General features: G+C 40.1%; 1 protein-coding gene across 2 annotated transcripts in view; it reads left to right on the top strand.

The window, feature by feature from the left end:
* Positions 1-14,490, top strand: part of SCN11A (sodium voltage-gated channel alpha subunit 11) — a gene marked incomplete at its 5' end in the record, with an annotated part of 101,811 nt that extends 87,321 nt beyond the window's left edge. The window contains 4 exons of one of the 2 annotated variants that reach the window (XM_084902783.1): positions 445-586; positions 6,877-6,977; positions 9,990-10,260; positions 12,876-14,490. In XM_084902783.1, the coding sequence (XP_084758909.1) occupies positions 445-586; positions 6,877-6,977; positions 9,990-10,260; positions 12,876-13,912 (1,551 nt within the window). In that variant the 3' untranslated portion in view covers positions 13,913-14,490. Of the gene's footprint in view, positions 1-444; positions 587-6,872; positions 6,978-9,989; positions 10,261-12,875 lie in introns of both variants that reach the window. The other variant, XM_084902782.1, reaches the window with a different exon arrangement.
* Positions 14,491-15,436: the final 946 nt, after the last annotated feature.

Below are 15,436 nucleotides of genomic sequence, written 5' to 3'. Positions count from 1 at the left end.
GCCGGGGAGCTTGGTTTTAAATAATTTGTGTCCATTCTGGAGCTTGATCATTCATTCATTCATTCATTCATTCATTCATTCATTCATTCATTTATGATATGCTACATGTCACAAGGTATGCTAGGCATCAGGGATTCAAGAGTGACAGGACATACGCATAAATTAAATACGATGAGGGCTCTGTATGAAGGATGTAATTGTTCAGCAGGAGTTGGCAGTTAGTCTGCCTCTGGTAGTCTCACCTCCAGTCTGGCTCCCTCCCACTGCATGTTACCCTGAGCTAGGGGAAACTGAGGGGCTTTCTGCAGGCACCATGGCTGTCTGGAGTGGGCTGAGGAGTTAATGCTGACGCTGAGAAATACTTGGTCTTCTAGTTGAGATAGTTAATATGGCTTATATTTCTCTCCAGTAATTATTTTCTTCTCTCATTAAAAAAATCCTTAGAAGGAAGCCCAGCCAGCATTTGAGACGAACATATACATGTACCTTTACTTTGTATTTTTTATCATCTTTGGCTCATTCTTCACTCTGAATCTCTTTATTGGCGTTATAATTGATAACTTCAACCATCAGCAGAAAAAGATAAGTATCGGGGTTGCCCTGGTTTGGTATTTTACTTCTCTTCTCCAAAGCACTTGAGTGAAACGTAATCCTGGTCTAGGTTGTTGTGCAGAGTAGCCTTTATCATCAGCATGAGAACAAAGAGGGGGCCATTTGGAGACGGAGCTTGAAGATGTGGCTAAAAAGGGACTAAAAAGAGCTGGGTTTTATTAAAGTTTAATAATTAAACCATTGGGTTTTTTTTAAAATATATTTTTATTGATTTTTTACAGAGAGGAAGAGAGAGGGATAGAAAGCTAGAAACATCGATGAGAGAGAGTCATCAATCAGCTGCCTCTTGCACACCCCATACTGGGGATATGCCTGCAACCAAGGTACATGTCCCTTGACCAGAATCGAACCCGGGACCCTTCAGTCCACAGGCCGATGCTCTATCCATTGAGCCAAACCAGTTTTCGGCTTAAACCATTGTTTTATCTCTCCATTTCTCTCTTTAACACAAAGGACATTGTTGAACCCTGATAAAAAGGCAACTACCAGAATCAGTATTTATGACACTACAGTGATATGTTAGTAATCTTTCAAGTGTAACTTGTTACCCAGAATAAAAAGAATACTCTCTATAAAAACAAACAAATAAATAAGTAAGTAAATAAGTAAATAAATAATTTTAAAAAGCCCTAGCTGGTTTAGCTTAGTGAATAGAGTGTCAGCCTGGGACTGAAGGGCCCCAGGTTCAGTTCTGGTCAAGGGCACATACCTGGCTTGATGGCTTAATCCCCAGTAGGGGGCATGCAGGAGGCAGCCAATCAATGATTCTCTCATTGATGTTTTCTATCTCTCCCTTGCTTCTCTGAAATCAATAAAAATAAATACAAAGGAAGGAAGGAGGGAAGGAAGGAAGGAAGGAAGGAAGGAAGGAAGGAAGGAAGGAAGGAAGGAGGGAGGGAGGGAGGGAGGGAGGGAGGGAGGGAGGGAGGGAGGGAGGGAAGGGAGGGAGGGAAGGAAGGAAGGAGGGAAGGAGGGAAGGAAGGAGGGAAGGGAGGGAGGGAGGGAGGGAGGAAGGAGGGAAGGAAGGAGGGAAGGAAGGAAGGAGGGAAGGAGGGAAGGAAGGAGGGAAGGAAGGAGGGAAGGGAGGAAGGAGGGAAGGGAGGAAGGAAGGAGGGAAGGAAGGAGGGAAGGAAGGAGGGAAGGAAGGAAGGAGGGAAGGAAGGAAGGAAGGAAGGAAGGAAGGAGGGAAGGAAGGAAGGAGGGAAGGGAAGGAAAGAATACTTTCCCCTATAGCAAACTGTGTCCTGGCTCCCAACACCCAAACTCTGCAGATTAATTGGAACAACTAGAAAAGAAGATGGTTGGGAAAGTGGCATATTGTTTTAGGGAAATTCCCCATGCATTGTAACAAACAAGCTTTTTTTCTGATTTTACCGTTCATAGTAAATGTGGAAGATAAAAGAAAATGTAAATCATCCAAAAGGTGACCACCAAATAATAGCCGTTTTGGGATAAGTCTCATCTCTTTGGTACAATCCAACCCATTTACTTCCCAACTAAATATGTATTCCTTTTACGCAGTTGAGATTGCATGGTATTTTAAATTTTATAGCCCCCTCTCCTTCCCATTAGTCATGGGTCATGAAATTATCTTTGTTGTAAGAATTTTGGACATTGAATTACATCCCATACTATGGATAGATCATAATTTATCCTGATCATTCTCCCCTTTCCTAGACATTTAGTTCAGTTCTAAATTTCTTGCTCTCCTAAAACTGTCACAAACATTCTTCAACTTCTCTCTGTGTATCTGATTATTTCCTCAGGATAAGTTCTTAAATTTAAGGCATTAAAGATATACTATCAAATAACTTTCAGAAATAGTGCTGGGTATGCTCCTTTTGCTAGATATGAAAATGCTTCTTTGTTCTTTTCTTATCACTCTGGCTTTTATAATTTTTTAAAAATCTTTTCTAGCTTGATGAATAACAGTGTTATCTCATTGCTTTATATTCACTTACATGATCATTTGTGAGGTTATTCATGGTTTCACAGGATGGTGGCCATAAGTATTTTTCTCTTAAGAATTCTGTTTTTAGCCTTTGTCTCTTTTTAAAATTGAGATTTTCATATTTTTCTTATATTTTTATATAGTTAGTCCACTTTGTGACTTGCTTCTTGTATTTTTGTAGTGACCTTTTTGACTTACAGACATTTAGCATATTCATGGAGTCAAACTCCCAATCTTGACCTTTTTGACTTCTTTTGTATTTCTGAATTCTAAAAACAGGTAACTAAATATTATTCACCTTTGGTTTTCCCAGTTTTGGGGGGCTCTTTTTTATTTTTTCTGTTAAACTCTTTTAACCCATCTAGAATATACCTTGATACTGATGAGCCCTCCTAGTATCTGCAGGGAGAGCCATTCACTACCCTTACGCGACTATTAGCCACTGCTGCTAGTTGGGAGTGTGCTATATGGAGTCACCTCTGCAATATGCAGCTTGATTGCAATCAATACCTGCAATTTGGGTGTCAGGCCTTATGATTTTAGGTTTCAGCTTACATTTGAAATCACTATTCTGATTAGCCTGTAGCAATTTTGTTTTGTTTCATGTTTATTACAGAAAAAATTTCAAACATGCACAAGAGTATACTAAAATGAACCAAACTACCTATTACCCATCACAATATTTATTGATTTAAGAACATCCTTATGCTATCTGGCCTCACCCAAACCTGCCACCAGGTTTTTTTGTTTTGGTTTGGTTTTTTGTTTTGTTTTATTTTGTTGTTGTTTTTGTAGCACTAATCAGATACATCATACCATTTCATCCACAGGTTTAGAGAACATAGCTCTTTTTAAGCATAACCACAAATCAGTTATCTCACCTAAAAAGATGAATATGAATTTTTTAAATTTGTCAAATACCCAGTCCATGTTCAAATTTCCCCCAGTCTTTCATTTTCTTAAAATACTTATTTGTTCTTTCATTGATTAATTCATGTGTATTAAAGTTAGTTTCTTTTCAAATCAGGATTCAAATAAGGCCCTCCCATTTGACGGCTTCCTTGCTCTCTGGAATAATGAGATGTGCCAGGCCTAGTCAGACCCTTCCTGTCCCAGATCTGGAATCAGCCATTCTCTAAGGAGCGCTGGGTTGGTTGTGTGAGGTGGTGTTCCAAGACCGCAGTTTGGAATGCTCATTGTCATTGTTTCGAGGCTTTTTCAGTGGACAGAGCTACTTCACATTTAGGGCTCCTGGGAGATATATGTGGAAATATGAATACTGACCATTCAAATTCAGGACTCTGAGGTTTCCATTTAACCGATACATCTGTATCTCCTCCCTTCTACACTGAGGAACCTGGTTCTCATGGGCACAGGAGATGACTGCAGTACCATTTCCCGTACTTACTCATTTTCTTTACCCCACAACCCACACTTAGGACAGGCTCAGAAAAACAGTGTGAATACTAGCATAATGCATATCATTACTAAAGACACTTGTGTCTGCCAGGCATCCTGAAACAACCTGATTAACCTCTAAGGCTCTATTTTTATTTTATTTTTACTTTGGTACCATACACATAGCACAAAATTGACCACCTTAACCATTTTTATCACACAGTTCAAGTGGTATTAAATACATTCATCACTACTATCTCTCTTAATAACTCTTTTCATCTTGTAACACGGAAACTCGGTACCCATTAGACAATAACTCCCATTCTTCTTTCCCCAGCCCCTGGCAACTACCCTTCTACTTTCTGTCTCTATGACTTTCACGACTCTAAATATCTCATATAAGTGAAATCTTACAGTATTTGTCTTTTCGTGACTGGCTTGTTTCATTTAGCATTATGTTCTTGAGTTCATTTTGTTAGTTTATTTGTCTTATTTGTTGCTTTCTGTTTTATATTTACACTAGAGTAGGGGTGTCGAACTCAATCAGAGAAGGGGCCAAAATCTAAAATCCAGCCTAAATCGTGGGCCGAATGGTTTACTGAACAGTCATAAACTGACAATGTCATAAACTGACAGCGGAGTGCAGTGATGACAGTGCAGTGCGGGCCACATTGCAAGGCCTGGCGGGCTGGATTTGGCCCGCGGGCCTTGTGTTTGACACATGTGCACTAGAGGAACAGCGCCCAAAAGTTGTGCACTTGGAGTGGGTGTGTCCCTCAGCTTGGACTGCACTCTCTCACAGTCTGGGAGCCCTCAGGGGATGTCTGGCTGATGGCTTAGGCCTGCTCCCTATAGGAGCGGAGGCAGGAGAGACTCCCACCACTGCTGCTGCGCTAGCCATCCATGAGCCGGGCTTCTGGCTGAGTGGCACTCTCCCTGTGGGAGCACACTGACCACCAGGGGGCAGCTCTTGCATTGAGCATCTGTCCCCTGGTGGTCGATGTGTGTCATAGCAACTGATCGTTCCGCTGTTTGGTTGATTTGCATATTAGCCTTTTATTATATAGAATAATGTCTTATTATGGGCAAGGCCTCTAATTCAATTTTTTTTTAGTAGTTAAAAGGAGGGGCAGAGTTTTCACTTGAACCTGAAGCTAAAATTGCCCTCAGCTCAAAATGTGCATAACACTGAGACACATCTTAGTGAGGCTTATTCTGAACCCTCAAACTGTTCTATTATGTGTATAAGTATTGGGAATCATCTTATCTCTTTAGCGAAAGGAACCTTTTGTTATGTTACAATGACTAACTTTATCTCATGAATTGTATTTTGGCTTTAAGCCTGTTTCCAGTATTCACACAGCAACTTCAGCTCTTCTGTTCAATATTTACCTTATATATCTTTTATTTTATTCTCTCTAAATCTTTTTAGATTTTTATGTATTAGATAGGAATAGCCCATGGACACAGACAATAGTCTGGCGAAGGATTGGAAGGCAGGGCCAGTGCAGGATGGATGAGATCAATGGGGGGGAAAAACAACTAAAACAAAGGGATATCTGTAATACTTTGAACAATAAAGATATATTTTAAATGAAGGAAAATATCTTAGTTGAAAAGAATTTTATGTGAAATAATATAAGTAATTGCTCTACACTGTACTTTATATTCTCAACTCCTCTCAAAGAGATATTAATTGACCCTATGTTCACTGACTGCAGGACTGACTTCTGCGACGCCGAGCCAGCACTGACTGCCACAGGGGCTGCGATCAGAGCCTGCTTCTCTCTCCCGGTCTCTATGCCTGATCATAGTCCCCTCAGCAGTCAGTGCTGGGTCGCTGAGGTGCCTGCAGCATGGCAGTCAGTGCTGACTTCCGGTGTTCGGCCAAGTCTGCGGTCATTACAGACCCTGGCTCTTTATATATATAGATGTGAGTGAAGTCATATGGTTCTTGACTTTTTCCATCTGACTTATTTCACTTAGTATGATATTCTCAAGATCCATCCATGTTGTTGGAAATGGCAGTATTTCATCTTTTTGTATGGCTGAGTAGTATTCCATTGTATATGTGTATAACATCTTTATCCAATCATCCATCAAAGGCATGTAAATTGGTACAGCACAATGGAAAACAGCATGGAGGGTCCTCAAAAAATTACGAATAGGACCCAGCAATCCTTCTTCTGGGTATCTACCCCCAAAATTTGAAAACATTTATTCATAAAGATATATGTTTCTTTGTTCATTGCAGCATTTTTCATGCCGACTAAGACACAGAAACAACCTAAATGTCCTTTGATGATGCGCTAAATTTTTATGAAGTTTAATTTATTTTTCTGTTTTATCCATCTAAAATGTCTATATATTTTACTGAAAGTCCCCTAAAACTTTCAGAAATGAAAAATCTAGTTCATTTTTCTATTCTTTCTTGCTCAGTAGTGAAAACCCTTAAAGCTGTCTAATTTTTACTTCTAAAAATGGCTCTGGACAGATTCTGTGAAATTTTATTAGTAGTGAGTTATATATTCATTCATTTAAGAGAATTTTAATTGTCACTGAGTGGGATTTTTTTTTTAATTGTGTCACTCATTTATATTTTTGTTGCACTGTGGTTTGATTTATGCAACCTGAAATATTTCCAGTTTTGTAAAGATTCTTTAGATGTTTGCAAATAATTTATCTTTGTTTATATTCTAAAAATGATATATAATTGATAAAAAGTAATATTTCTCCCCTATTCCTTAATTTAAACCCGGTTTCCTTTCAGTCCTCCCATAGAGTCCAGCTTCGTTTGCTTCCCATTGCAATTTTAGGAATTAATGATAGAAGTGAAATATAACTTTATTTCTGACAATTCAGAATTATGTTCCTAAAACCGTTAATAATAACTCTCCTCTTCTTCATATACTTAGGTGGCCAAGACATTTTTATGACAGAAGAACAGAAGAAATACTATAATGCAATGAAAAAATTAGGATCCAAAAAGCCTCAAAAGCCCATTCCAAGGCCTCTGGTAAGAGAAGTCATTGTTTCTAAATACACAGCTCATTACGTGGTTAGGAGGAACTCAGATGTCAGCACTCCTGCTCTTCTTTAATTTTTAAAATCTACAGACTTCTTCCAAGAACAATAAAAACCCAGATGCACAGGTGTATGTCTCAAGTCCTTAGGAAAATTAGACCCTCATATTCAATAGTAAGAGTCTGGGTAACAACTTTCCTTGCTTTTTCGTGAGCACACAACAGGTGCTTAGTATATACTCATTGCAATGACGAGAAGTTAGCAGACTTTTTTTTTTTTCCATTGAATTTATTGGGGTAACATTGGTTCACAAAACCATCCAGGCTTTGAGTGTACAACTCAACAAAACATCATCTGCACACTACATCATGCACCCATCCCCCTAGCAAAGTCTCCTTCCGTCTCCATCTCCTCACCGCCTCTGCCACCTCCACCTCACCAACCCCCTTTCCCTTCGGCTGTCACTACGCTGTTGTCTGTGTCTGTTAACAGACCGGTTTAATTTCATCTTGACCAGTTTAAAATGTATTTATAATATATTTAGTCAACTTTTTCAGCTGTGAAGTTGAGGCCATGCATACTCACTTTCACTTCACAAATGTTTATGATAAACTTTCTCTGTCAGGCTCTGGCAAACATTTCCTGAAAAAGGTCAGGCAGTAAATATTTTCGGCTTTGCAGGCCTTATGGTCTCGGCTGCTACTGCTCTGTCTGCCATTGTGCCAGAAAAGCAGCCACAGACGACACAGAACATATGTGTATGACTCTATTCCAGTACACCTTGATGTAGAGACACTGATGTTTGGGTTTCATATATGTTTCATAATGTCAAAACATTATTCTTCTTTCGAGGTTTTTCTCAAACATTTAAAAGACATAAAATCCATCCCGAGCTCCCAGGTTATATAAAAACAGGCGGTGGGCCAGATTTGGTCTATGAGTATAGTTTGCTGATCCTGCTTTAACTGATATGAAAGGGCTGCTCAGTGCTCACAGTCTAATCGAAGGGCTGGCATTTGAGAGCATTCAATTATAAAGTAATACAACAAGCACCGTTGGTAGCTCTGACAAGTGAGTTTGAAGACTTTCAAGGTGGAGAGGGTCAGCGGGGACAGCAGAATGGAAGAAGGGCTTGAGAACTGAAGTGTGCGGAGGATTTTGAGATTTTCATTTGAACATAGATCCCAAAGGATGTTAAGTTCACTGCTGTTCCCAGCATGCAGAATAGAGACTGGCATCAAGTGTGTCCTCTGTATATGTTTGTTTGTTTTTGCTTTTCAGATCATGTGTATTTATTTAATTTTCTAAAGTTTTACATATGCCTCCTTTTCTCTCAGTTGACCTCCTTTCCCCCAGCCATTCGCACCCTGGGCAACCCCTCACTGCTCTAGTGTCTGTGTCCATTGGTTATACTAATATGCATGCATATAAGTCCTTCAGTTGCTCTCTCATGCCACCCCCATCACTTGCCATTTGTCTCTGGATCAATTCTTGTTCATCAAATTACTATGTTGAACATAATATCCCACATATGAGTAAGATCATGTGATATTTATTTTTTCCAATGAGCTTATTTTACTTAGCATAATGCTCTCCAGTTTCATCCATGCTGTTGCAAATGATAAAAGTTCCTTCTTTTTTACAGCGGCATAGTGTTCTATTGTGTAGATGTACCACGGTTTTTTAATTTCCTCATCTGCTGATGGGTGCTTAGGCTGTTTCCAAATCTTAGTCATTGTAAATGCTGCTGCTATGAACATAGGGGTACATATATCCTTTCTGATTGGTGTTTCTGGTTTCTTGGGATATAGTTCTAGAAGTGGGATCAGTGGGTCAAATGCGAGTTCCATGAAAGAATGTTTTAGGGCACATGCACACAGCCCATCCCACTAGGATTAAGTATTTGTGTTGCACTAAAAATGTCTGAGAATGGCAGGGCTAAGTATCTAGAGTTTATATAATGAAGAATTTTTGACCAAGGAGTTAATGATGGAATTATATTTGGGGAGATTAAATCTGTCAACAGTAAGTGTCAACTCCCCTAAATCTAGCTATTAGGTACCAATCTCACCTATTAGCACTAATTTCACTTTGAAATTTTTATCTGAACTTGAGCCGATACAAAAGACACAGATAATTTTTACTTACATATATGTGCTATACAACCACTAACTCAACACCAGTTAGTCCCAGATTTGGAATTAATTCTACTTATGAGACACGGTATGTTTCCCCATAATTACCAGTCTATTACATGAAGGATATGGAGCTAGCAATGCATCATACAGCCGGACAAAAGTTGCAATGACACAAATGCAGCGTCTAGGCCATCTATATACAAACAGCATACAAGTTCACTATTGGTAATAACATCAAGTAATCAACTTTCTGTTTCCTTGTTTAGTAATCATTGGATCAGAATCCTATTTACCTAACCTTATCTGCAGGTGGAACAAAAATTAGAAACTCGGCATCTAAGAATTGCTTGAATGTAGTTTTGGTTAAGAGTAAGGTTTGATTATTTTGAACTGACAAGTGGAGCCTTGGAGGTGATAATTCCATTTTGTCCAACATAATTATGTGAGCAGGTATTCTCTGCATTAATAATATTGAAATAAAAATATAGAAACAGATGAAACATAGAGACCAAAGTTTATCTTTTCATTATTAAATCATTATTAAATTATTATTAATAAAACATGAGCTGTTTTATTTTGCAAAACGTCCTCCATCACATCAAAATTACATTGTTACTAAGAATTTTATTTATTTATACTTTTTTGTTTTAAAATAAAATTAAAGCTATAAGCCTAAAGCTTAAAAACCAATTATTTAATTTAATTTAAAGAAATAAAAATATTATAAAGAATGTTTTGCTCTTTAAAAAGAGTTTGTGCATTTTCCAAGAAGCTGTTTTAATTGTAAGAGAAAATACATTCTATTGTTTGTTATTTCATCCTTACAACTCCAAGTGATCTATGATTCCTTTCTTTTTCTCTCTCAGAACAAATGCCAGGGTTTCGTATTTGACATGGTCACAAACCAGCTCTTTGATGTCTTCATCATCATCTTCATTCTCCTCAACATGGTTACCATGATGGCGGAGTCAAATGACCAGTCTAAAGACATGAAATCCACCCTTGAGCATCTCAACCTGGCCTTTGTGGTCATCTTCACAATTGAGTGTCTCATCAAAATCTTTGCTTTGAGGCAGTACTACTTCACCAATGGCTGGAATTTGTTTGATTGTTTGATCGTGGTCGTTTCTATTGTTAGTAAGTATAATCAGTAGCCAGAGGGGTGTTAATCTGAGAGCCAGGAGTAAATTTGTATTATTACTTGGAAGTATGTCCAAACTTTCCATAAAGCAACAAATGAAGCTTAATGTGATTTCTGAAAACATAGGTGTGCTAATGCCATTCTTTACCGGGAAGTTGACAGGTAATAGAGTAATTTCCATTCCCTTGACTGTCTACCCAGTTGGAGTAGAGAGTTAAATAACAATGTGGGTCATTTAGTCAATGGAGATAGACAAAATTAAGGTGACTTAGAAGTCTCTGTAGGGTTACCTGGTTAATCTTGGTAACTGAGTCAGAGTTCTACCTTCCCTATGAAATTATAAGCCCTAATGAACATTTTATAATTTTAAGGATTGGCATTTAGTTTCCATATTTTTCTTTAGTTCAAAATCCATGAACTATGCTTATCTCTACTGCTTGGACCCCATTCACCAGCTAAGCTCACTCTATAACCAGTATATTTTTCCTAACCATAGGCAGAATTAACTATAAGGTTTATGAAAGAAGAATGGGGTAGGGGAGAGGGTTATTGCCATATACCTTATTCTTCATGCTTAACCATCGAGTTTACTCTGAGTTTTTGAAGTCTGCTTTTAACTAAACCAACAATTTGACTTTTTATAATTGTGTAAAATTGCCCGGGGGCCTTTCTTATAATTCAAAAAGCAGTGGAAACAATAACAACTGATTTCACAGGTGGAAGCTTTTGTGCTATTTCAGAAAGGATGTATCAAACAGATATTTTGGATAAAAATATTTTGGTTCCTATCACTGCAGCAATGCCATTTTTCAGAGAGCAAGTTCATAGGCTATTCTGGCTTCTAAGCCATGTAGATAAAGTTTACCAATAGGTCCTTCCATGTGCTTACAGTTAAATAGATCTTTAATTTTTATTAGTGAATTCCAATCATAAATTCTGGTGAAATTGATGGAGGTAACTGTGTTAGGAAGTGGTGGTTGGATGATTCTGGGGCAGCCCTCTTTTAGTTTACAGAGTCCTTTCTCCACTATGCAGAGAGCAGCTCTTCCACTCAACTCTATTGAACTCCGTCCAGGAGGTGCCAGGCATCGTACAGTTTGTAGAAACACCTCTGACTTCCGTCCCTTAAACAAATATTAGGCTATTGCAGTTAAACTGGAGAACATTTTTCACTGGAGAACTTTTTGCTCCAGTGGTTGAGGAAATAGGCACATTGAGCCAAATCCTGCTCACCAAAGGCAGCATTTTAAAAAATTCTTTGGCAGTAGGTCTGCCATTCAACTCTTAGCCACTACACTTTCTCAAGCTCTTTCCTAAGCTTCTAGAGAAATATACAAGGAGAGTGAGCCACAGTGAGTCTCTCTCTAGGAGTTAACAATCAAGTGGTTAAGACCTACTCACCTTAAAGAGTCAGAAACAGAGAAATTAATTGAACACCAAAGTACATGGTACACAGATGATTGGTCTCAGAGATGGGACAGATTACTGTGGACTTGATTACTTAAAGTACTATTCCTGGAGGGGGTGGGCCTTAAAGGATGGACCTCCTCCAGTGGTTGCTAACTTGGTACTTAATGAATTCTACATCTCACCAGGGCTGGCTGCCCAAGTAGCATGTGAATTAAACTTCTTGGGCACAATTGGGCAGTCAGTGAAATATGTCATAAATTAGTTCTTAGTGGTCATTAAAAGGACCTTGGAGGACCACCAGAGCAAGGCCATGTCTTCACATTCCACCCATTCTATGATATAGGGGCCAGAAGGTGAGTTGTTTTAAATCTTTGTTTCACTTTCCCACAGAGTAGGCAATGAGAGAAGAGAGTGACATTTTAAGCCAAATATTAGGCAGTTTTCAGAAACCTCTGCTTGAGATGCCATTTCTGAGGTGTCTACCACAACAGAGAAAGTATCTCTAACTTAGTCCCTGAAAGTTTTTGAGTTTGGACTCAGGAATCCTTAGAATTAACATATTAACAAACGTATGAGAGATCCATGGCAGCTTTAGCCCAAAGATGAGCATCCTAACACTACCATCTTCTGGCCACACCTATGGCAAGCTGTGTTCAAATTCCTCTATCCAAATAAGAACCTGTTACTTTAAGGAACTTTGAGGTTAGGTTTTCCACTGAAACTCTTCCTCAAGCCAGCCTTCATTAGATTAGAGTACAAAGAGAAATTTCTCTTTGTACTCTAATCTAAAAGTCTCTATCTGTAGTCCACTCTATACATCTGTTTTCCACTCTATACATCTAATAAAAGTGGAAAACTATTATATTATTACCCCACGAATGACTTTAAATGCCCAATATAGATAATATATTTCAAGTTCATGAGATAACTCACAAAGTAGCCTTTCATAAGCTACATTTTCTTTCCTTTCCTTGGGTCTTTAGGTCCCACCTAAACCTGTGTGGCCCTTGGAAATTGTTTTCCAAGTTAAGGTACAAATAGATATTTCCCCTTACATGGGTAAAGAAAATTCTAAATTTTGTGTGTAAATTAAAAGGTATCGATAAAAGTCAGTTCCACTAAGATTGCAAGGCAGGAGAGACAGTCTGGTCTAAAACCGGAGGCCAGCTAGAAATTGACGGGCTCTTCTCCTCTTCCTCAGGCACAATGATTTCTGCCTTAGAACACCAGGATCACATTCCTTTCCCTCCGACACTCTTCAGAATTGTCCGCTTGGCTCGGATCGGCAGGATCCTGAGGCTTGTCCGGGCGGCACGAGGAATCAGGACTCTCCTTTTTGCTCTGATGATGTCCCTTCCCTCCCTGTTCAACATCGGCCTTCTACTCTTCCTGGTTATGTTTATTTATGCCATTTTTGGTATGAACTCTTTCTGTGCAGTGAAGGAAAACTCTGGGATTGATGACATATTTAACTTCCAAACTTTTGCAGGCAGCTTACTCTGTCTCTTCCAAATAACCACCTCAGCAGGTTGGGACACCCTCCTCAACCCCATGTTGAAATCTGAAGATCCAAGTAACCCCAACAAAGAGAACTATCACCTCCCTACCATAGCCATCATCTACTTTGTCAGTTACATCATCATCTCCTTTCTCATTGTTGTCAACATGTACATTGCTGTGATTCTAGAAAACTTCAATACAGCCACCGAAGAAAGTGAGGACCCTTTGGGTGAAGATGACTTTGAAATGTTCTACGAAGTCTGGGAAAAATTTGACCCGGAAGCCACACAATTTATCAAATATTCTGCCCTTTCTGACTTTGCTGATGCCCTTCCCGAACCGTTGCGTGTGGCAAAGCCAAATAAATATCAATTCCTCATCATGGACTTGCCCATGGTAAGCGGAGATCGCCTCCACTGCCTGGACATTCTCTTCGCTTTCACCACGAGGGTGCTCGGCGACTCCACTGGCCTGGACAGCATGAAGACGATGATGGAGGAGAAGTTCATGGAAGCCAACCCTCTGAAGAAGTTATACGAACCCATAGTCACCACCACCAAGAGGACAGAGGAGGAGCGATGTGCTGCTGTCATTCAGAAGGCCTTTCGGAAGTACGTGGTGATGGTGAAGACGAACAAGTGTGCCTTGGAAGAGAGGCCGCAGTCACCGCCCCAGACCCTCTGCAACGGAGACTTGTCTGGCTCCGGGGCGGCCGAGGGCAAGGTCCACTGTGACTGAACCCCTCACTGCCACTCCTACCTTCCAGCCTCACGGCCTCTGAGCACTGGGGACCCACAGCCCAGCGTGTGAACAAACAGTGGACTCGTTGAACTAGTTATTCCATTTTCCTGGATAAAAGAAGTGCTATTTCAGGTCTCACTTCAAATGGTGTCTACAGTGCTAGGAGATGAGGCTGCCTGACTATAAGCACTGGTACTGTTTTAACCAGAAAGGGCTGGAGAGGACACACTAATGCTAGGATTGAAACACGGTTCGAATTATGTCAAAACAAAAGAATAAGAAAGAAACAAAAAACATTAAAATTTTTAATTGTTTTTCCATATGCTTTGAGGTACATTATCTAATATCTTTGTTTAATGTTTTCCTCAATGCAAGTATGTGGCTTATCACATAGAGCTCTTTTGCATGCCAAGTAGTAAAAATTCAAAACCTGCCAATAACAAAATAAGCACACTGCAGGTATTTTTACCAACATTAGATAGTTGTTGATTTCAAACCCAAAAGCATGCTCTTGTCTTGTCAATTACCACCATATCTTTCACCAGCTGCAATCTCTGTTATATATATTTGGATAAATAAACAAACAAACAAACGAGGCTTTCCATTTTGCATTTTATTTTGCATTTTGCAAAGTACACTAAAAAGCCTATTGTTTGGTGGCTGTGTAAGCAATGGTTTAAATGTGGTGCTTTGCTTGGAATTAAAGGTGGAAGCAAGTGGTATACTGATAAGGTGTAACAGTTGACTCTTCAGGATAAAGAAAAGCCAGGATTTGCAGTATTTGCTGATCTCTGTGGCGAATACCTCCATCCTGGCTGATTTTAAGCTACTGACATGGCTCTGCAGATGGCGTTGGGAAGAGCATCCGGTCTCACAGGCTGGCCCCAGCCGGCTCCAGCACACCGCTGGCTGGAACCAATGATAAAGGCTCGTGTGACTTTGGTAACAAATATGCAGAGGGCCCCTTCCGTGGAGACAGCACCCTCTCAGCAGCACCTGGACCCTGGGATGTAGATGCCATGGGACACAGTGGTTAGCTGGTGACCTTAGCCACCGGATGGACCCTACACTTAGTTCTGGCTGGATGTCTGCTTGAAAAGCAGCCCAGAGAACAACTCAGGCCTATCAGGAGGGCCTGGCCCCAGGGCTAGCTCAGGACCTCCCTAAAAACCGGAGACACCCCGAGGCCAAATAAAACATTAGGCCCGCAGCCCCCAGAAACTGGACTGGGGGCACAGAACCTGCATTGTGATCATCTAAGTGTGAGGGAAACCCTGCAGAACTAGCCCTGGAGCCCTGTACCTCACCCAGCCAGGCAAAGCTGATGTTTCTACCAGCAGCCTGGGGTCTGAGGGTTGAGCCTCTGACTGTCCCCTGGAGGCATGGCCAGTGCTGGACGCTGTGGCACACTGAAGGGCGATCATTTTCAACATGTGCAAGATCTAACCGTGACACAGTGTACTCATGTCCAGGGCCTGGGTTTCCTGAGTTTTGTAGGCAGCCTTGTGTTCTGGAGCATTG

Source organism: Pipistrellus hanaki, assembly GCF_964339955.1.
Source record: "Pipistrellus hanaki genome assembly, chromosome: 13".
Taxonomy (NCBI): Eukaryota; Metazoa; Chordata; class Mammalia; order Chiroptera; family Vespertilionidae; genus Pipistrellus; species Pipistrellus hanaki.
The sequence above is the reverse complement of the archived record's forward strand: the minus strand, read 5'-3'. Positions and strand labels throughout refer to the sequence as shown.